This window comes from Heteronotia binoei, chromosome 12 (genome assembly GCF_032191835.1).
Source record: "Heteronotia binoei isolate CCM8104 ecotype False Entrance Well chromosome 12, APGP_CSIRO_Hbin_v1, whole genome shotgun sequence".
Taxonomy (NCBI): Eukaryota; Metazoa; Chordata; class Lepidosauria; order Squamata; family Gekkonidae; genus Heteronotia; species Heteronotia binoei.
Window position 1 is genome coordinate 74256811 of NC_083234.1, and position 23162 is coordinate 74279972.

General features: G+C 47.2%; 1 protein-coding gene across 1 annotated transcript in view; it reads left to right on the forward strand.

Moving 5' to 3' along the window:
- CIZ1 (CDKN1A interacting zinc finger protein 1) overlaps positions 1-23162 on the forward strand; it is a 53741-nt gene that overhangs the window by 15734 nt on the left and 14845 nt on the right. Inside the window, exons 3-13 of the mRNA XM_060251250.1 lie at positions 3845-4014; positions 4794-4947; positions 7056-7110; positions 8611-8684; positions 10157-10236; positions 11191-11373; positions 12945-13075; positions 14566-14650; positions 17988-18101; positions 19333-19512; positions 22247-22316. Coding sequence (XP_060107233.1) covers positions 3845-4014; positions 4794-4947; positions 7056-7110; positions 8611-8684; positions 10157-10236; positions 11191-11373; positions 12945-13075; positions 14566-14650; positions 17988-18101; positions 19333-19512; positions 22247-22316 — 1296 coding nt within the window. The remainder of the gene's footprint in view (positions 1-3844; positions 4015-4793; positions 4948-7055; positions 7111-8610; positions 8685-10156; positions 10237-11190; positions 11374-12944; positions 13076-14565; positions 14651-17987; positions 18102-19332; positions 19513-22246; positions 22317-23162) is intronic.

A 23162-nucleotide genomic window follows, 5' to 3' on the forward strand; every position in this document is an offset into this window, starting at 1 on the left:
AGTCTGAGAAGACAATACTGACTGGACAAAGGGTCTGATTCAGTATAAGGCAGCTTCATATGTTCAATTGTAATACGGGTTGCTCTATTATAATGTAAAGTATATACTGGTCATGAGAATGGGCATTCCATATGTGCAGAACAGTGGGTGCAAATTAAATGTTATTTCTTACAGGGCTTTTTTTGTAGCAGGAACTCCTTTGCATATTAGGTCACACACCCCTGATGCAGCCAATCGTCCTGGAGCTTACAGTAGGCCCTGTACTAAGAGCCCTGTAAACTCTTGGAGTATTGGCTACATCAGGGGTGTGGCTTAATATTGCAAAGGAGTTCCTGCTACAAAAAAGCACCCTGGTTTCTTATATTTGAAGGGGGTACAGGGGGCTTTAGAAAGAGTCCAAAGCGGCATGGATCTCCCTGTCCCACTGATTCCAACCTTCCCCAGTGCATGGTCCAACTCTGGCCTTCCTTCGTATTCTTGGTGCTTGGGGGGCTTCTAGAATTCTGGCTCAGCCAGGGGACCTGGTGATGGCATGTGCCCACTGTGGTGCTGCAGAGTGTTGGACTAGATGAGCCATTGACTCGATCCAGCATGGCTTCCTGTATGTTCTTCTCTGAATGTAAGGCACCCTGAGCCCTGCTTGCAGGGAAGGCCAGCACAACAGTCAAAATAATAAGTAAATAAATTCTGTACTTGTGCCAGGAGACTTTAGGGAGGGAGGGTTTCTTATGTCTGGATGAAAAGGGCATGACACCTCTCCCCCAGTACTCTATGATGCGAGGAAGGAGTGGGATGTTTGCCAGCATGAGATATTCAGGGGCTGCTTGAGGTCATCTTGGTGGACCTCTGGTATTTCAGCCAGTCTTCATGTTGGGCTGTGGCTTTTTTTTTTTTTTTTGTACATTTCTTTGAGTGTGCTTTTTGCAGGAAAACGTCACTCTGGAGGAAAACACAGATCTCAGTTTGCCAGTTCAGAAGTAACATTAAGCTATGGCGAGCCAGAGAGCATGTGTGCTCATGGCTCATTCATGTCGCAGCAGACCATGGCGCATGAACCATGCCACAGACTCCTGCTCTGGGAATGCTGTCTTGTTTTTCTGGTTGTTCTAATTTGTTGTCCAAAGTATTTGACTGGTTACTTTTCCTTAGATGAGGGTGGGCTACAGATAAGGTGGTATAGTTTTCCTCGAGCATTTTTGAAAACTTGGGAATGTGGGAGAACACTGAAATTCTCATATTTTTAAGGGGAAAACAGTCAGCTAAAAAAAGGTGTATTTCCTTGACTTTATGGGAAATGAGATGATTGAAGGACGCATAAGATGTTCTTTTCTTGTTTGTTCAAACAGGATCTTGATACACCTAAGTAGCATGTTAAACCTTTTTTTTCTTTTTGCATTTTGGACTGGGATTTCATAATGGAATCTGGCAACCAATATATTTTAATTATGGAGACCATCATGAAAAATATTGGGCTTACCCTGCCGCAGGAGTTTGAAAAGGCCACCGGTGACTCAAGGGAAATAAAGAGCACCTCTCTTGAAATGGCTCCAGGCTTCCTTATCCAGTACAAAAGGATGGACTTTGCCTCTCTAGAGTGGGAAATGAAAAGCGCGTTGAGGGCCACTAGAAAGGATGTTTGGCTTCTGAGCCCAGCCCCAACGGTGTGGATCACTTTTCATATCTATAAATTATTGCATTTCTCTTTTGAACTACTCTTCTTCCCCAGTTTGGTGTAGTGGTTAAGTGTGCGGACTCTTATCTGGGAGAACCGGGTTTGATTCCCCACTCCTCCACTTGCACCTGCTGGAATGGCCTTGGGTCAGCCATAGCTCTGGCAGAGGTTGTCCTTGAAGGGGCAGCAGCTGTGAGAGCCCTCTCAGCCCCACCTTCCTCACAGGGTGTCTGTTGTAGGGGAGGAAGATAAAGGAGATTGTATACCGCTCTCTGAGATTCGGAGTGGAGGGCGGGATATAAATCCAATATCATCATCATCAATCATTATCATCAGCATCATTTGGTTACAATAACGTCAGAAAGCATCTTATTTAACAGGCCATTTCCTTAAGAAAGCATTCGGTGTTCTGTATTATATTTTACACGCTTTCATACTTCCTGCTCTGTAATATCTAATAGCCGCTTTTGTTCTCGGCTGTTTAGATGTTACGCAATTGATAATCGCATTACGTTTGTAATGAAGAACCGTCTCAGCCCTGGCTGTTCACCTGAATTTTCCTGGTCACTCAGTAGGGTTTGGGTTACGTTTGCGAATACCTGATGCCCAAATACTTCAGTATCTGAGAAACATCAGACTGAATAATTTAGCGGGTGGTATAACCCTGTGGGTTCAGCAGTGGAAACTGGTAGTGTGTGTGTGTGTTTCCTCTGTCTAAATGACATCCATAGCCTGTGTTAAAATGGCTGATGCTGCTCTCTGGATTGTTGGTCTGTTATAGCCTGTTCTTTCTCTTCTGGTTGCCATCTCTCAGCCTTCACTCTTTCCTGCTTACTCAGAAGTGAATCCTTTCTTCAAAGGGGGCTGCCTTCAAACTGTGTGCGCTTCGAGTTGCAGCTTCATCTGATCTAGACAGACACTAGATAGCAGTACAAAAGGTCACTCGCATCCACTCGCGTGTGAGAGACCAGCTCGCAGTGCGGCCTGAAGACAGCCAGAGTTTTAGTTTCAGAATTGTGGCTTCGTGCCCTAACGTGCGCGTCCTGAATCTTTTAACAAGGAAGGGCTCAAGTTAAAGTAGTCTTAAACATAAACACGATTTTGAAAGGAAGGAAGAGAGTTTAAAAATGAAATAGGCATGGTTTCCAGTCCTGAAAAAAACACAAAATGCTCTACATCTTACAACAGTACTACAGATAAGATTAGAATTTCAATAGCCAATCCATATACAAAAGAGCCTCCTCAGGAAATCTTCTCCATTAGCATGTTGCAGCCTGGGAAATGCCTACAAGATAATCTCAGCCCTACTGCACCTTCCTGAGTAGATATAGGTTACCTGCCCGCCATCTTCTTCTCACTTTGACCCAGAGAGAACTCCAGTTTTCTGGGTTATACTGCTGAGGATGCCAGTCACAGTTGCTGGCGAAATGTCATCTCTCACAATGCCAAGACCACAGGCACACAGCCTGGAAAATCTACAACTAATAGTCTAAGAAGTGTCTGTCTGGGGTTGCTTCTTCACGAATCCATCTCTGCCAGCTATGGGGAAAACGAAATCTCCCTCCCCCTGAAAGCATTTGCTGATTTACAATAATGGAAGAGCATTAATCAGTGAATGGATTTCTGTTTCATAGGTGAATTGTTTGGGCGTGGCTTTGCAGGCCCAACTTCTTCACAGGCAGGGCTGGTCCAAGATGCGCTGTGGCCTGAGGCAGAAAATCAAGATGGCCGCTCTCTTCCCAATAACTAACATGAAATTCAGTTCCCTGGGCTGTTTTCATGCTTGGCTTCTGGTGAAGTGAACAAAAGCTGTGGAGAGGTGTAACGAGGCTGGCTTTTCAGAGTTATCTTTCACCCCCTGGTGCCCGCTTCCCTTTTCCTCATGAGTAGAGTTGCTGTTGTTTGCCAGAGAGGTGACAGTATCCTCGAGCCTGTGCCCTTGCGTCCTCCTCAGAGCCGGTTCCCTGCCAAAACATCCCAAACAACTGTTGGGGTGCAGCGATGGTGTCGCTGCCATGCCAGATCTATTTCAGAGGAAGGCAATTCCCGTGCAGCCTCCCTTGGATCTTACCATGGAAGGGTGCTGTCAGCGGGGCAGCTCACTGGGTTGAGCTGGCCACGCCTGGAGCAGAAGTAATATTTCATTTTCTTTATTCATTTTGCTTTTTTCAGGTAACCTGAGAGGCTTCAACATGGCCGCAGCTCCCGTGCTGCAGCAGTTCTTCCCTCAGGCAACAAGGCATTCCCTTTTGGGCCCCCCACCCATTGGGGTCTCCTTAAAGCCCGCCCGCTTGGCTTTCCCGGCCCTCCCGTTTCAAAGGCAGAACCGCACCTTCTGCAAGGTGAGTTGCTGGGACTGATGGGAGTTGTAGGCAAAAAACATCTGGAGAGCTACTGTTGGCCACCCCTGCGAGAGAGGTTTACAAGATTATGCATGGGATGGAGAAAGTAGAGAAAGAAGTACTTTTCTCCCTTTCTCACAATACAAGAACTCGTGGGCATTCAATGAAATCACAATAGGGTTAGAACAGATAAAAGTACTTCTTCACCCAAAGGGTGATTAACGTGTGGAATTCACTGCCACAAGAGGTGGTGGCGGCTACAAGCATAGCCAGCTTCAAGAGGGGTTTGGATAAAAATATGGAGCAGAGGTCCATCAGTGGCTATTAGCCACAGCATATTATTGGAACTGTCTGGGGCAGTGATGCTCTGTATTCTTGGTACTTGGGGGGGGCAAAGTGGAAGGGCTTCTAGTCCCACTTGTGAACCTCCTTTCTTTTTTGGTCACTGTGTGACACAGAGTGTTGGACTGGTTGGGCCATTGGCCTGATCCAACATGGCTTCTCTTATGTTCTTATTGACTGCCTCAGGAAGGGGAGCCATCTTCAAAATGGCTTCCTTTCAGTCACAGCGACAATCCTTATGGTGGCAGCTGCTGCCAAAGCAGCATTTTTTAAAAATCTGCAGAGCCAGTCAAAAGCCTCATTGAGCAAAAGCCCCACCTGTCCTCACCCATTTTATAAACACATTTTGTGGGCACCTGAAAAGGCAGCACATTATGGGTCCTTGGGTGGATGTTTGCTTAATAACACCTGAGACGCTCTGACCCCATGATCTGTAGGACTTCCTGAGGGTTCCTGAGAGGAAGCGGGAAGCAGATTCAGCGATCTCCTCATCCTCCTCGTCTCAGACGCCAGGAGCAGAGGAGAGGGGACCTCTCGTGGAGGAATGTCTCATCAAAGCAGGGTCTGAACAACCCGGCTCTTCACCATCAGGTAGGGGAAGGGAAGTGCTCTGAGCTTGTTCTCCAGCTCCCACAAAAACAACAGAAAAGGGGTGTGTGTGTGGAGGGGGGGGGGAACCTCTCTCAAACTTGGATGCCGTCTGGACAACAGGTGGTGTGGCTTGCCAGCATGACATTTTCCAGGGAGGGAAGAACCCGCAAGAACAAACGAGACTGTCTTTGGACCATCTTTTAATTTTGTGTGTGTGTGTGCCTTTCTCCAATTGCCTCATACTCAGAGTTTCATCCTTCTGCTGTAACGGGGGACTATTTGGAATGGTCTCCCTGCTTCCTCTGTAGGTAGGGCTAGATTCTGCGGTTCCTTCTTTTCCTGCCTTATTGGGGCAAATTAGAAACCTTTTCCTGCACCTTCTTCCTTCTCTGGATTTAACTGGCGTGGATGTATGTGGTGGAGAGGAGCTATGAATTGCCTTTGGGGAGTCCAGAAGCGACCACCCCATTTTTGCTGCCTACTGTGCTTTGTTGCCAATGCTTCTTTAAAACGACTGACCTAAATGATGTGAGTTCTGTGAACACCAGCTTGAGTCCTCTCGATTATGCTTTCATCTTGTCTTTCCTTCGAGGGGCTCAAGCAGCGTGGTTCCCGCTCCTTTTCCATTTTATCCTCACCGGAATCTCACTTTAGCCTGGTCACCCAGTAAATCTCACAGCAAGCAGAGGATTTGAACCTGAGCCCTCTCGGTTCTTGAACTGCTGCAGCACACTTGCAAGGGCAGTGGGTTGGATATTTCCTTGCCTGATAGATTTTTTTGCTGAAGTTGCATCCTTAAACCCATACAGTTTTGATGTTCAGAGGTGGTTGGCCGTTGCCTGCCTCTGTGTAGCCACCCAGGACTTCCTTGGTAGTTTCTCACCCAAGTACTGACTAGGGCTGACTCTGCTTAGAGTTTCCAGGATCTGACAAGATCGGGCTCAGCTGGGCCATCTGGGTCAGGGCAATATATTATTTCAATTTCATACCTTTATTGGCATAAAAGCAGTGGTAGTTTACAATCAGGAATAGATCCAGAGGCCTGATAAATGATAAAAACAGGAGCATAAAACAGTCAGTTAAAATATTAATCAATGACAGGGCTTTTTTTCAGCAGGAACGCACAGGGATGCAGTTCCGGCTGGCTTGGTGTTGGGGGTGGGGGTGGCATAATATGCAAACGAGTTCCTGCTGGGCTTTTTACCATAAAAGCCCTAACCAGTTATATATGTCAAGAATGAATAGAAGCCCAACGATTAAGGTATGGTGGTGCAATTGGACTTTACTCTGCTCTGGTAAGACCTCATCTGGAGTATTGTGATCAGTTTTGGGCCCCGCAATTTTAAGAAGGATATAGACATGTTGGAACGGGTCCAGAGGAGGGTGACGAAGATGGTGAGGGGTCTGGAGACCACGTCCTATGAGGAAAGGTCAAAGGAGCTGGGGCTGTTTAAGCCTGGAGAGGAGGCGGCTGAGAGGTGACAGGATCACCATCTTCAAGTGCTTGAAGGGCTGTCCTATAGAGGAAGGTGTGGAATTGTTTTCTGTGGCCTCGGAAGGTAGGACCAGAACCAGTGGGTTGAAATTAAATCAAAAGAGTTTCCGGCTCAGCATTAGGAAGAACTTCCTGACCGTTAGAGCGATTCCTCAGTGGAACAGGCTTCCTCGGGAGGTGGTGGGCTCTCCTTCCTTGGAGGTTTTTAAACAGAGGCTAGATGGCCATCCGACAGCAATGAAGATCCTGTAAATTTAGGGGGGAGGTATTTGTGAGTTTCCTGCATTGTGCAGGGGGTTGGACTAGATGACCCTAGAGGTCCCTTCCAACTCTATGATTCTATGACTTAATTTTGTAAGCATCTGCTAAAACAACACATGTAGTAATTTGAGGGTAATGTATTATTTTCTGTTCCCTGGTGATTATTGCAGAGTATCTAATCTCCCAAGTCATCTTGGGCCTGGCAGGATGCTTGCCAGAGGGGCAGAAGAGAAGTCCAGACTTACCTGGGCAACTGTCTATGCCTCCTTCCAGAGCTCTGCTGTGCACCATGAATGGTCCTGAAGGAGTCAGAATTGTTCTCTGGCAATAACCTTTTTTTCTGTGCCTCCAGAGATGCTGAGAGGACCCTCCCCAGATGGCGAGCCCGCAAGCAAGAGGCTAAAAAGGTACCCATAGATTCTGGGGCCCTCACCCTCTGTCAAACAACAGCGTAAGGCCGGCCTTACTGGATCAGACTAAAGATCCCGCCCACACTCCTGTCTCCAGCTGAGGTCAGCCAGGTGCTGCCAGGAACGGGGCTTGGTGAAGTGAGCCAGTTTGGTGTAGTGGTTCAGTGCATGGACTCTTATCTGGGAGAACCGGGTTCAATTCCCCACTCCTCCACTTGCAATTGCTGGAATGGCCTTGGGTCAGCTATAACTCTCGTAGGAGTTGTCCTTGAAAAGGCAGCTTCTGGGAGAGCTCTCTCAGCCCCACCTACCTCATGGGGGGGGGGAAGGTAAAGGAGATTGTAAGCTTCTCTGAGACTCTGAGATTCAGAGTATAGGGCGGGATATAAATCCAATATCTTCTTCTTAGAAGCCCCAGCCCTTCCCAGCTGTTTGCCCCCACCATGCGGCAATGGCAGGTATACTGCTTCTGAACTTGGAAGCTTCATTGAGGTGCGATGGCTCATAAGTTGTGATAGACTTTTCCTCCAGGACCAGTCCTTTAAAAAAAAAAAAGCCATCCAAGATAGGGACCATCATCGGTCCTTGTACTGTTGAATTCTGTACGTTCACGCAGCAGCGGGCACAGACTTTTGCCTTTCCTGTATTTGCTGCCAATCAAGTTGACCTGGCCATTTTTTTTGTCCTTTCCTGTGTTGTCAGTGGTGGTTTAGAGCAGCGTGTTTTAGGTGCAAATGCTCGTAGATTCAGTACCTGGAATTTCCGGTTAAAGGATTGGAGATAGCAAATGCAGGAAAATGGCTTCCTCTTCCTGAGACCCTGAAGAGCTGCTGCCAGTCAAAGAAGCCCCTGTTGTGTTAGGTTGATCAAAGCCAATTCCCCACTAGCCTTGCGCTGCTCTCACGCTTCTCTTTTCCTTGGGGCTTTGGTCAGATTTCACACTATCTGCCCTGGGGCTGCAACTAGCTTCGCCTTTTTCACATGGCAAACAGAAACTGGTTTTTAAGGGATCTTGTTTGCTGCGCGGAAGAGGTAGAGCGAGCTGCAGCCCCGGGGCAGATAGTGTGAAATCCGACCAAAGCCCCGCAGAGAAGAGGAGCGTGAAAGCGGCATAAGGCTAGTGGGGAATCGACCCGAGAGTCTGGTTTAGTATTGGGCAGCTGCTTTTTTGCAATGAGATGACCAGTCCCGCGTACAGTGTTCTTAACTCCATACAAGTCGAATCACGTGCTAAATCAGAGCACAGTCAGTTGGCCCTTGGAAACTTTCCAGGGGATTTCCTGCAAAACGTCTTGCTTCAAAATGTTCTTGGAAATCCCATGTTATCGTTTGCTAGTTTCAGAGGGTAGCGGTGCCAGTCTGCAGCTGGACAGCTAAGATTCGAGTCCAGAAGAAGAATCCAACGAGATTTGGGAGATGTGAGCTTTTGAGAAGCAAAACTCCCTCATTTGCTCTAATTGTTTTTCCTCCCACCCACCCCCACCCCTCTTCTGCTAGTGGAGATGAAGAGTCGATCCCTGACGACGCTCTGTGCATCCAGGAAATGGAGGCTGTGAAATCCCACGTGGAAGGTAAGAACCTTGTTTGTGCTTGCTCCGGTGACCCTAAATGACCGGCTTGCCTGTGGACATTCGGCTTTATTTGTTTTATTTTTTTTTTAATTTTAAATTTTTTTATTGTAAATAACACAAAAATATACACCAAACGACAAACAAAACATACACAACATACGATATACAGTGAAGCCTAGGAATCAAACTCAATTACATACATCATATTCCATCCTTATCTGTTTCAAGGACTTCCATTTCTAAAGCAAATGTATTTATATTCAACTTCTTTCCATATCCTATTTTTTGATTCAATGCCTGTTTTCCTATTTTAACTTACGACCTTCATCCACTCATATAATGGCTTCCAGGTTTCTTTACATTCTTGTAAATTACCTCCTTTCAACTTAACCGTTAAAAAATCCATTCCAGCAGCCTCATACAATTTTTGAAGGAATTCCTCCCTTTTTGGTATCTGTTGGGTTTTCCAGTATCTGGCATACACCAACCTTGCTGCAGTTACAGCGTGTAATAAGAATTTCTTAGTTACTTTGGACACGGGGCTTGTACCCATGCTCAACAAATACAGTTCAGGTGAATACTGAATATTCCTTTTTAGTATTTTTTGAATCCAACTATTAATCGTACATTCTGGACCACTGGTCTGTCTTGGTGTGAGGCAGCTTCATACAGTCTCTCTTTTTTTCCTGGAGGTAGAGGTTTAACTGCCAAACATGTATCTCTAGGGGCCGTTCTGGTCCAAGGTGACAGTAGCATCCAAGAGCAGGGGTGTCAAACATGCAACCCAGGGGCCAAATCAGGCCCCTGGAGGGCTCCTATCAGGCCACTGAGCAACTGGCTGTTATCTGCTTCCTTCTCCCTCTCTCTTGCTCTCTTCTGCATCACAGCTTGCTTTGCAAGGCTTGGTCAATCACACAGGAGCTACAGAGCAAAATTCCTGTTTTCTCCATTGGGAGGAAGGGGGTAGAGCTTACTTTGCCAGGCTGTCTCAATGGCACAGCAGAGCTACTGAGCCAAGCCTCACTTCCTTCTATTGGCTGAGGCTCCTCCCCCTCCTGGTCCCCCTGGGGAAGGGAGGAAAGAGCCAGGGCTTCCTTTGCCCAGTTCCTTAAAGCAGCTTTAAGGCCAGCGAATGCTAATGGTTTAAGCGTGTTTTATTTCAAGTTTTTTAAATGAAAGTGTTTGAGTCCTTTATAAAGTTTATATCTGTGCTGCATAATCTTAAATAGAAACACACATGGCCCAGCCCGACAATGTCTCATTTATGTCAGATCCGGCCCTCATGACAAATATGTTCGACACTCCTGTCCTAGAGAGAAATGGTCTGAGGGAAATACGACCATGTTTCTGTTTTATCGGAAGGCTTAGGTTCACTCTAAATGGGGCACGTGTGGGGGTATTTATTCGGGTCTTTGGATGCATATTTTCTCTTTGGCTCTTCTTTTTCCTGACCACATTGTTGGTTTTTGCAGAGGCAGACGATGGGAAAGAGAGTTTGGTAGCAGACACTTCAAAAGAGAAGACCTTCCCTGAGGAACTGAAGCCTTCTGAGGTGAACCCACAAACTTCCGTAGCCCACAAGAAAAAGGTGGCATTGCGAATGTTCCTTCTGCTTTTGCCCCGAAGGTTTTTAAGTGATCTCCACATCAGTGTTCCCGCTCACAGATTCTTAGCCTGCCACACAGTTTTGTCTTAGCTCAGGAAGGATGACCCCAGAGCACAATAACTTAGGCAGGAGCTCACTGCTTTCATACCAGTAGCTCACAAAGTGGAATTTTTGCTCACAAGACTCTGCAGCTTAGTGCGAACATTGCTTTTAAGGCCTAGCCAGGTATCTCTGGGATGCCTGCAAGCAAGTCAGTACCGTCCTCCTGCGTTTGCTCCCAGCATCTGGTCTTCAGATCTGCACTGAATCTTTCATCTGTGGTTATTTCCCATCAAATGATCTGTCCTCCGTGAGCTTGACCAGCTGCACCCCGATATCTGCCCACCTTGCCCCTCTCTCTGCGGTTCTGTCTGGTGCATCACTCTTGTAACGTTGGATACGCTCCCCCAGACTACCTCTCTGTGGTCTGTCCCCTTGCTCCAGAGTCCTGTAAGAATCAGGGGCAAACATGCATTCCCTTTGTTCAGTTGCCCTGTCGCTTTTGGCAGGGGAACGGTCCCTGTGCTGTAGACCTCTTCCAAGTGCCTAGATGAATGTAGAGCTGATGTCTAATGATTGTAGTTGCAGCCAGTTTAATGGTGACCCCAGGAGCATGGCGTTTTCAAGGCAAGAGATGAGGTTTGTCATTGCCTTCCTGAGCATGGCAGGCCTAGCCATCATTGATGGTCTCTCATCCAAGTATTAACCATGGCCATTTCTGCTTAGTTTCCGTCAAAATCAGGCTGGCCGGGGCTATTCAGGCTCCTTCTCTTGCATGCTAATCGTGTGCTGGAGGGGTTGACTTGTGGGCGGAAGAACCTGGCGGATAGCCTCAGCCTGTGCCTTTTTTTGTCTTCCCAGGTGGTTAGCTCTGCCGGGTCCCTGAAAGTAACGATTCAGCAGAGCAGCGAAAGCCGAGCAATCAGCACCGCAGCCCTGAAGCCCCCGCACTGGACCTCTGAGATGGGCACAGCTGAGACCAGTCCCGAGGCTGCTGTGAAATTCTACTGCTACATTTGCAAGACCGACTGCTGCAACCAGCAGGTAAGGCTGTGCAAAAAAGCCAAGGATGCATTTGCATCGCAGGGGCTTGGCGACCACCTCCCCCTGCAGCCTTGTTTGCAGACTGCAAAAGCCGTTTGCACCAGCAGTGGGCGTGTAAACGTAGATGTGCTTCTCAGGAGCAGGGCTTGGCGAGGGAGGGCTTTGCAGGAACCCAGCCGGTGCCAGCTCCTGAAGAGCGATGGGTTTGATGGCTTATCTGAGAAATCAGGAACCGGAATATAAATCAGCGTCCATAGGAACTGTTTGTAGGTTAATAAGGCCTTTGAAAAACATGGATTCCAATCCAGCTTTAGTTATGGACTCGGGATCAGCTTGTACTTTTTATGCAGTAATGCTCATGTGTTTTGGGTGGGCATGTGCCAGCCTGCCCTCATAGGCCACAGCTCTTAGTGTATGACCAGTAGATATGTACTAGTTACAACCCCTGTTGTTTAGGATATTCCTTCCACAATATTATGGGTATTCACCTAGAGACAAGTCAGTGAGCAAGCAACAAATTTCACGTGTTGCGAAGGAGATGTGCAGCTGGAATCAAAGTGCAGCTTTCTTTCTGTTTAACACACACACACACACACCCCGTGCTTCTGCCCAGTAAATATGTAGGATATTGTCGTTTTGGAGAGCCAGTTTGGTGTAGTGGATAGGAGCATGGACTCTAATCTGGGAGAACCGGATTTGATCTCCCACTCCTTCACATGCAGCCAGCTGGGTGATCTTGGGTTAGCCACAGTTCTCAAAGGAGCTGCTCTCTCAAGAGCCCCACTGCACCCCTCATTGCATAAAGGTAAAGGTAGTCCCCTGTGCAAGCACCAGTCGTTTCTGACTCTGGAGTTACGTTGCTTTCACGTTTTCATGGCAGACTTTTTAATGGGGTGGTTTGCCATTGCCTTTCCCAGTCATCTGTACTTTCCCCCCAGCAAGCTGGGTACTCATTTTACCGACCTAGAAGGCTGAGTCAACCTCGAACTGGCTACCTGAACCCAGCTTCCACCGGGTTCAAACTCAGGTCATGAGCAGAGCTTAGGACTGAAAATGGGCTTTCAAACATTTGTTTATGATAAGGCTCAAGAAGAAGACCATAGATTTATACCCCGCTTTTCTGTCTGAATCAGAGTCTCAGAGCATCTTACAGTCTCCCTTATCTTCTTCCCCCACAACAGACACCCTGTGAGGTGGGTGGGGCTGAGAGGACTCTCCCAGCAGCTGCCCTTTCAAGGACAACTCCTGCGAGAGCTATGGCTGACCCAAGGCCATTCCTGCAGCTGCAAATGGAGGAGTGGAGAATCAAACCCGGTTCTCCCAGATAAGAGTCCACACACTTAACCACTACACCAAGCTGGCTTTCTAGGGTGTGTTCAAAGGAAATGATGGAAATCTGTGAGTGTACTTAAACTTTTTTTTGTGGATCCTAGTCTGGGATTTTTGGACAAGCAGATCCACTCTTGAGCCTCTTTTGTAAACAGCAGTAGAAGAACAGTGGCCGATGGGGACCGAAAGAGACATTCTAGAGTCAGAGGCTAATTGCAATGGTCTCCTTCTCTTGGGCCCAGAATTTCCAGGCTCACATGGCAGGAGCGGAACACCAGCAACGACTTCAGGAGATCCAACAGATGAGCAACATCTGCTTTGTCTCGTTACTGCCCATGGTGAAGGAGCAGAGGTCGCTGGCCGAGAAAGACGGGTATGTGCACGCTGCAGCCCGGCCCTCCGGATCCCTCTAAGCTCTCTCCTCTCACCCCGTTACAGCCAGAACAAACGCTGCAGGCTGCTGAGTTGGACAAAGATGCCATTCAGTCTCATCAGCCTGGCATAATTTGTTTGATGCCTGCTTTAGCAGGAGTCAGAGGGATGATACCGGCAGCCTGGCCCAGCCATGCAGAAGGCTGAGGCTGCAGAGAGGGGCTCTGGTTATACCCCTGGGATATTATTGTAAAGTAAGAGATCCCCAAGTTTTTAAAGCAGTGGTGTCGAACTCATTTTTTACAAAGGCCAGATGTTACATAAATGAGACCTTGTTGGGCCAGGCCATGTCAGGTGGGCTGGGCCACGTCAGGCCAGGCCATGTGTGTACATATTTAAGATTTGGTAGCAGAGATATAAGCTTTATGAAGAACATAGACAAACACAATTAAATATATATATATATTTAAAAACCTTAAACATGCTTACAACGTTAGAACTTGTTGGTCTTAAAAATGATTTCTTTGTATTTCTCCCATGGGATCCAGGGAACTGGGCAAAGGAAGCTCTGGCTCTTTCCTTCCTTCCCCAGGGGACCAGGAGGGGGAGGAGCCTCAGCCAATAGAAGGGAGAGAGGCTTGGCTCAGTAGCTCTGCTGTGCAATTGAGAGAGCCTGGAAAAACAAGCTCTACCTCTCCCCCTTTCTCCCCAAGGGAGGAGCCTCAGCCTATGGAGGAAATAGAGGTTTTGCTCTGTAGCTCTCTGTGCGATTGAGCAAACCTTGCAAAGCAAGCTGTGATGCAGAAGGAAGCAAGAGAGAGGGAGAAGGAAGCAGGTGACAGCCAGTTGCTCGGGGGCCTGATAGGAGCCCTCTGGGGGCTTGATTCAGCCCCCGGGATTCAAGTTTGACACCTGCTTTAAAGTCTCTGGGCAGCTTTGGTATTCTGACACAAAATGATGGGTGCAGCCACAAAATGGCCACCGTAGAAAAGACACACACACAATCAGGAGAGGAGTCCCAAATGCAGGGGTAAGAGAAGCAATTTTAGAAAATACCCCGGGAAAGAAACAAAGAACAGAACGAACACATTGAAACAACATCACTTTAATCTGCAGAACCAATCCGATCTCCAGTGGCCAATCAGAAGCCCCACTGGAGAGCCACGGCCACTTCCTAAAAACTCTTGACAGGTGGCAGGATGTCAGCAAGCACCGTTGGGCCCCGGGGCACCATGCTGGGGATCTGTGCTTTAAGTCTCTCTGGTGCTTGCACAGGGGACCTTTCCTTTCCTGTTAAAAACAACAGAGCTGTTGCAAGTAGAACAACACCAGCACGTTTTAGCTGGGCTGCTTCGCCATGGACAGTTTGAATGGGAAATGTCCAGGCTGTCAGTTGACAGAAGCAGCAGATCCTGGAGGTGATGTCAAGACAGTTGGCAGAGGTGTCCCTGCGATTGTCCTGCCTTAGCTGGGATTCTCTTTTCTTTGCAGGGAGAGCCAGCAGCGATGGTGCAACACCTGCCAGCTCCATTTCACAGGAGACCTGATAAAGCATCGGCGGACTCAGGAGCACAAGGTGGCTGGCGACTCACCTTCTTTCCTTTGGAGAACATAGTCCCAAGTCCAGTGACTACCAGTGTTCCCTCTAAGCTGAGTTAGTGTGAGCTCTAGCTCAGTTTTTTTAGCCTCCGCCTCACACATTTTTGTCTTAGCTCAGGAAGGAGGGCCCCAGAGCCCACTCATTTATGCAGGAGCCAAATCACTCAGTGCGGTGATTGCCAGTAGCTCACGAAGCAGAATTATTGCTCACAAGACTCCGCAGCTTAGAGGGAGCATTGGGGGCTGCCTACCTGAATCTCTCTTCTTTCCCTTGGATTTTCAAGGAAGGCTGTGCGGGAGGAGGGGAGCACATGAGCTGCTTATTCCAAAAGTAAATGAACAAAAAGGAAAGGATGCATGAGGCTTTGCAGTCAAAAATCTTAGCAGCAATTCTTGAAAGTACTGGGTGGTTCTACAGGCCCTGCTTTCTCTGGTTAAAAACTGTGCGATAGTAGTACTAACTTGGTTCTTGGACCCAGCTGCACAATTATATTACTTTAGAAAGCATGACTTAAAGCTCGTCCTCGTTAAAAGAACCTTAATTTGGGTTCCTTCCACTTCCCCTTTGCACAGAGCCTACGCAGTCCACTCGCTGGAGCCGTAGCAGTCCGCTCACTGGAGCATTTAATTTCCTTTAATTTCCTCTCTTGGAAAGCTCTCCTTCCTCAGAGGTTTTTAAACAGAGACTAGATGGCCATCTGACACCAATGCGGATCCTGTGAATTTAGGGGAAGGTATTTGTGAATTTCCTGCATCGTGCAGGGGGCTGGACTATATGACCCTTCCAACTCGTCCGATTCTAAGCATCATGAGCGTGTTAAATTAAACTGAGTCATGTTCTGTAGGTATGTCTTTAAATGGTCAGTAGGTGGCACTCTTTCCTTAACACGTTCTGAAGAATACTTCCGTAGGGAACAACACCCCCTCCTCTGTGAATGGAAGATGTGGGACCAGAAAACTGTGATGCAAAAGAAATACCCAGTGATTTTGCTGAATGTCTTGCCTTTAAAAACTTCAAAAGTTTCTTTTTAGGCCCCATGGTTTTGATGCCCAATAAAATCTTTGTTCACAACACAGCACCCTCCCTGCTGGTAGAGGTAGCGAAATAAATCCCTCCAACTGAGTGCATCTGTGCAGATTTGCTTTTCGCCTCCTACCATCGTAGGATTTGGTTTTATTTGGCACAGCATTTTGGATTCTCTTTGTGTTTAATTTTGCCACGGACCCAGGATGGGCCCAGCTTGGCAAAGAATTAGTCATGGCCCAGACAGCATGCGGTTGTCACCTATATTGTCCCCTCGCACCACTTCCTGGGCATTTGAGAGCTGGGGGCAGTTGTGCCGGTCCTTGGGCTTGGTGACGCATTGCTGCCTTTCTAACCATCGCAGTGCAAGCCCGCGCAGAATTACACCCTTCTCAATCCAGCAAAGGGTGCAGCTCTGCTTAGGATTGCGTTGTCAAAGAACTTCAGCCAGTTTAGCAGGGCTCTGTATGCTCAGCCCTGTAACTTGTCCCTTTTGAATCTTGCACATTGTGCATTGGAGGCTGGTGCGTGAGCTCCTCTGGGCATTGTGGGCACACCCGCGGCTCTATAAACAAACAGGTGTTATTTTAGCATTTATACAGCCAGGACTCGCCCTGGACTGTCTGGCATCCTAGGCAAGGCAAGCTTCTGGCACCTCCCCCCCTCTGCACTGATAACATCACCAAGTCACATGGTGGGGGTGCCCAATTTGGTGCCCCCAGAAGGCTGGCACTCTAGGCAGTTGCCTAGTGGCTGGGCCAACCCTATATGCAGCACTTCCCCTGAGGGCTTGAAAGGCTTTGTGTGCGTTAATAAATCCTTCCAACAGCCTTGTTAGTTGGTCCAGTTTTATTATCCTCATGGAGCAACTGGGAAGCTAAGGATTATGGCTCACCGGAGGCTGCCCCCGAGCTTTTCAAAGGCGCAGCCAAGTATTGCCCTGAATGCCATCTTTTCATAAGAACATAAGAGAAGCCATGTTGGATCAGGCCAATGGCCCATCCAGTCCAACACTCTGCGTCACATAAGAACATAACAGAAGCCCTGTTGGATCAGGCCAGTGGCCCATCCAGTCCAACACTCTGTGTCACATAAGAACAGAAGAGAAGCCCTGTTGGATCAGGCCAATGGCCCATCCAGTCCAACACTCTGTGTCACATAAGAACATAAGAGAAGCCATGTTGGATCAGGCCAATGGCCCATCCAGTCCAACACTCTGCGTCACATAAGAACATAACAGAAGCCCTGTTGGATCAGGCCAGTGGCCCATCCAGTCCAACACTCTGCATCACATAAGAACATAACAGAAGCCCTGTTGGATCAGGCCAATGGCCCATCCAGTCCAACACTCTGCGTCACATAAGAACATAACAGAAGCCATGTTGGATCAGGCCCATGGCCCATCCAGTCCAACACTCTGCGTCACATAAGAACATAAGAGAAGCCCTGTTGGATCAGGCCAGTGGCCCATCCAGTCCAACACTCTGTGTCACATAAGAACATAAGAGAAGCCCAGTTGGATCAGGCCAGTGGCCCATCCAGTCCAACACTCTGTGTCACAGAAGAACATAAGAGAAGCCATATTGGATCAGGCCAATGGCCCATCCAGTCCAACACTCTGTGTCACATAAGAACATAACAGAAGCCCTGTTGGATCAGGCCAATGGCCCATCCAGTCCAACACTCTGTGTCACAGAAGAACATAACAGAAGCCATGTTGGATCAGGCCCATGGCCCATCCAGTCCAACACTCTGCGTCACATAAGAACATAAGAGAAGCCCTGTTGGATCAGGCCAGTGGCCCATCCAGTCCAACACTCTGTGTCACATAAGAACATAAGAGAAGCCCAGTTGGATCAGGCCAGTGGCCCATCCAGTCCAACACTCTGTGTCACACAGTGGCCAAAAATTTTATATATATATACACACACACATACACTGTGGCTAATAGCAACTGATGGACCTCTGCTCCATATTTTTATCTAACCCCCTCTTGAAGGTGGCTATACTTGTGGCCGCCACCACCTCCTGTGGCAGTGAATTCCACATGTTAATCACCCTTTGGGTGAAGAAGTACTTCCTTTTATCCGTTTTAACCTGTCTGCTCAGCAATTTAATTGAATGCCCACGAGTTCTTGTATTGTGAGAAAGGGAGAAAAGTACTTCTTTCTCTACTTTCTTCACCCCATGCATAATCTTGTAAACCTCTCTCATGTCACCCTGCAGTCGACGTTTCTCCAATCTAAAGAGCCCCATTTTCTCTTCCCTTTCCCCCTCTGCCCTCCTCCAGCTTGCCAAGCGCTCCCTCCGGCCTTTCTGCACTGCATGCAGCCGCCATTTCAAAACCCCCCGCAAGTTTGTGGAGCACATGAAGTCTGCGGAGCACAAGCAGAAGGCCAAAGAGGTAATGGCCGCCAGGGGTGTGTTGGTGATGTGCTTGATAGATACTCCGGTGGGAGGGACAGTGTCTCAAGGCCTATGGGGAAAGGTTGAAGGAGCTGGGCATGTTTAGCCTGGAGAGGAGACGACTGAGAGGTGATACAGTCACCGTCTTCAAGTTCTTGAAGGGCTGTCGTATAGAGCAGGGGTGGCCAACGGTAGTTCTCTAGATGTTTTTTTGCCTACAACTCCCATCAGCCCCAGCCAGCATGGCTGGCTACCGTTGGCCACCCCTGGTATAGAGGATGGTGCAGAAGCCCTTTCTGTGGCCCCAGAAAGTCAGAACAGAACCAATGGGTTGAAATTAAAGAGTTTCTGGTTGAACACTATGAAGACCTTCCTGAAAGCTACAGCGGTTCCTCAGTGGAACAGGCTTCCTCGGGAGATAGTGGGCTCTCCTTCCTTGGAGGTTTTGTTTCGTTTTTTAATTTTGAAACTTTATTGTAAAAGTTTCCTTATATTGCCTTATACATATTGGTTATAATATGTATAAGGCAGCACTGCTGGGAGAAATGCATCATTGATGTGGACGCTTCATTTATTTTATTATTTTATTTTATTCGATTTTTAGCCTGCCCTTCCCATAAGGCAGGCTCAGGGTGGGTTACATCATAAAAACAATCAACAATAAAAGACCAGTTTAAATATATAACATCTAAAACTACAGAATGACAATAGACTAAAACGGCAGGTTCTGCCTCACAGACGCTCCGTATTGTCCAGGTCCAGTAGATCTTATAGCACTGGGATGGAATGAAGGGAGGAGGCCGGTAACAAGTGACGTCCACTGGCTTCAGCTGAAAGCCTGGCAAAAGAGCGCTGTTTTACAGGCCCTGCAGAATTGGTGCAGATCCCGCAGGGCCCAGATCTCCAGGGGGAGCTCATTCCACCAGGCAGGGGCCAGGGCTAAAAAGGCCCTGGCCTTCGTTGAGGCCAGAATGACGTCTCTGGGGCTGGGTACTACCAAAAGGTGTTGGGTCGCTGATCATAAAGACCTCCGGGGCTCATACAGGGAGAGGCGGTCCCGAAGGTAAGCTGGCCCCTGGCTGTTTAGGGCTTTGAAGGTAAGTACCAACACCTTGAACCGGATCCAGTACTCAATAGGTAGCCAGTGCAGTTGACGCAGCACAGGATGGATCCGTGCCTGTGCAGGTGATCCTCTTCCTCTGATTGTCTTCTGTGTTGTGTCTGGCCAGGCGAGGTTAGGAGAGAAGGAGCACGGCGGCCCGGAAGACTCTGAGGAGCTTATAACGGTAGATGCAGTTGGCTGTTTTGAAGACGATGATGACGATGAGGAGGAGGAGGAGGAAGAAGTCGAAGGTGGGGAAGACCCTGAGGTGGGGCAGCCGGATGGTGAAGATCCTCTTGGCAGGCAGGTGCGTGGTCTTGAAGTGAAGGGAGCCTGCAAGGAACTGGGATGCTCAGCCAGTGTGATGTGTCAAGCTGGGATCCAGAAGACCCAGATTCAAATCCTCACTCTGTCATGGAAGTTCACTGGGGTGACCTTGGGTCAGTCACACTCTCTAACCGCAGCCTATTTCACAGAGCTATTGTGAGGATAAATGCAGGAGAAGAGAACAATGTGAGCTTCTTTGGATCTGCATTGGGAAGAAAGGCTTCCTTTTGGCTTCCATGGTTTCCTTTTGGCTCCACTGTTTCGACGCAAAGCATTTGCAGAATTAGATTCACTTCTGGAAACGCTTTGGGTAGAAATTGTGGGCCCCAAAAGAAGCATAGCTCTGGGAGTTTGTTAGCGCTCACCAGATCAAAAGATAGAGGAGGATTATAAAACGATGAAAGAATTAAAGATAGCGGCTAGATGTAAAAACAGTGTCATAATGTGTGATTTCAACTACCCTCACATTAATTGGGTCAATATGTGTTCAAGTTGGGAGAAAGATATTGCATTTCTAGACACTCAGTGACTGTGCTATGGACAGAACCTATCAGGGGAGAGGAGTCCTAAGTAATGCCCAAGACCCAGTGAGAGATGTAAAAATGATTGTACCACTTGGGAACAGTGCCCATGTTGTTGATTTCACCATTTGTACAAATAGGGAGTTGCCCAAAGAGACCAACAAACACTTTTAACTTTAAAAGGGGTAACTTCTCTGAGATGAGGAGGCATGTGAGGATGAAATTGAAAGGAAAGGTGTAAAAAGGGTCAAAAATCCTTGGGGAAGCTTGGAGACTATTTAAAGCTATAATTCTAGAAGCCCAGATAAAGTACCACAGATAAGAGAAGGCACAAATAGGTACAGAAAAAGGCCTGCATGGTTAACAAAGTACTGGAAGCTGTAAAGGTAAGATTCCTTTAGGCAGTGGAAAGCTAGCCCAAGTGAGGTTAATAAAAGGTCACACAGGCAATGGTAAATCAAATGCAGGTCTGTGATCAGGCAGGCAAAAAGGGACTATGGGGAGCATATTGGGAAAAAAAAAAACACGTAAAGACCAACAGTAAAAATTTCTTCAAATACATTAGAAGTAAGAAACCAGCCAGGGAGGCAGTGGGGCCCTTGGATGACCAAAGGGTAAGAGGATTACTGAAGGAGGATAGGGAAATGGCTAAAAAGCTGAATGCTTTTTTCCTCTGTCTTCACTGTAGAAGATAAGTGTTTGCCCACTCCAGAACTGCTGATTTCAGGAGGGGTGTTGAAAGACCCAAGTCATACTGAGGGGACGAGAGGGGTCCTATGACTGATAATTTAAAAACCGATAAATACATCCAGGAGTTGCGAAGGAACTCAGATGTGAACTTGTGGGTCACCTAACAAAATATGTAGTGTTTCATTAAAATCTGCCTCCGTTCCTGAGAACTGGAAGGTAGCAAATGTCACCCCCATCTTTAAAAAGGGTTCCAGAGGAGATCCAGGAAATTACAGGCCAGTCAGTCCGATATTAATACTAGGAAAGTTGGTGGAAATTGTTACTAAAGAGAGAATTAGTAGGTACATTGATGAACTAAAACTATTGAGGAAGACTCAGCATGGGTTCTGTAAGGGAAGATCTTGTCTCACTAACCAGTTAGAGTTCTTTGACCATGTGAACAAACATGTGGACAAGGGGAAGCCAATAGATGTTGTTTACCTTGACTTCCAGAAAGCTTTTAATGTTCTCTTGTGGATCAAAAACTAGCTAATTAATAGGAAACAAAGAGTAAGTATAAATGGGCAATTTTAATAGTGGAAAGGGTACCATAGGGCTCAGTACTGGGTTTGATGCTTTTTAACTTGTTCATCAATGATTTGAAGTTGGGAGTAAGCAGTGAAGTGGCTAAGTCTGCAGATGACACTAAATTGTTCAGGGTGGTGAGAACCAGAGAGGATTGTGAGGCGCTCCAAAGGGATCTGTCGAGGCTGGGCCAGTGGGCATCAACATGGCAAATGAGGTTCAGTGTGGCCAAGTGCAAAATAATACACATTGGGGCCAAAAATCCTAACTATAAATACAAGCTGATGGGGTCTGAACTGGTGGAGACTGATCAAGAGAGAGATCTTGGAGTCATGGTAGATAAGTCATTGAAAACGTCAAGACAGCATGCAGCTGCAATTAAAAAGCCCAATACGATGCTGGGAATTGTTAGGAAGAGAATTGAAAACAAATCAGCCAGTATCATAATTCCCCTGTATAAATCAATGGTCCAGCCTCATTTGGAGTACCATGCACAGTTCTGATCACAACATCTCAAAAAAGATATTATAGCATTGGGAAAAGTCCAGAAAAGGACAATTACAATGCTTAAAGGGTTGGAACACTTTTCCTATGAAGAAAGTTTGAAGCACTCGGGGCTTTTTAGCTTGGAGAAACGACAACTGTGCATGATATTGGAGAGAACTCTTGCATTGAAAGTGATGGTGAAAACACAGAAATACAATAAATAAAACAGGAAACACAGGAAATAAATAAATTCACCACAGGGGGGGGGTTGGCATCAGGGTAGATGAAGAACAATTAACCATGGCCATGTCTTTATGCCTGCTACTCTGCCCTTTTGCCAGTCCCCAAGGGCAATTCAGAAAGGGGCAGGGTGAAAGCAAACGGTGGGCCATGAGTACTGCTATGGCAAGACAAAAATGTGGTGGCTAATTTCTTGTCCTGCCTCTTGCACAGGTTGGGCTAAAAGAGGCGTCCTTGGGTGATACTGAAGGAAATGAGAAGTACAGTGCGGATACTGTCTATGGTAAGCAAACAAGTCGAGTTGAATCTTGCAAGTACGTTCTGGTCTTGTCTCTCCCCTCCACCCCTTCCCAATTCCCCTGTTTTCTTCTTTCATCATTGCAACGGAATCCCAGCGATCTCTGACTGGTTCCCAAATATTTTGGTTGATAGTGCTTGAGAAGGAGAAGACTCGACTTATTATTGAGACTATGCATAAGTTTCTGTTTTCCCTCTACTTCATTTTGTAGAGTAGCAGTGTAGATGATCCACCCAGCTTGTGCACAGTAAAAAGGGGGAGATTAACCGCCTCATCTACCAAGGATTTTCATGGAGAACAACAGTTACCCATGATAACTGGTTTTTAATGGAACCTCCATATTCAGGCACAGTATACCTCTGAATAGCTGTTAACGTTCACAAACCCATATGGCTTTCATACCATATGGGTTTCTAGAGCAGGGGTGGCCAAACTTGCTTAACGTAAGAGCCACATAGAATAAAAGTTTGAGAGCTGCAAGACAGGGAGGGAGGAAGGGAAAGCAAATAGATGGGGAGAGGTGGAAAGAAAGAAACTTTAAATACATTCTCCAAGTGTCAGCTGGCATGGCCGAGTGATTTAAAGAGAGAGAAATGCCTTCTCCAAGCTGACTGATGAGGTGGTGGGAGCTTCAAGAGCCACACAATATTTGTGAAAGAGCCACATGTGGCTCCCGAGCCACAATTTGGCCACCCGTTCTAGAGGATTTTGACTAGCCACTGTTGGGGGAGAAAAATCTAGACTGTGTGGATTTCCTTGCTTTTTCTTTTTGATCTTATCCAGGGAGATCATTTTTATATCCTTTTTGAGAGGTGGAGCTGTAAACAGAAA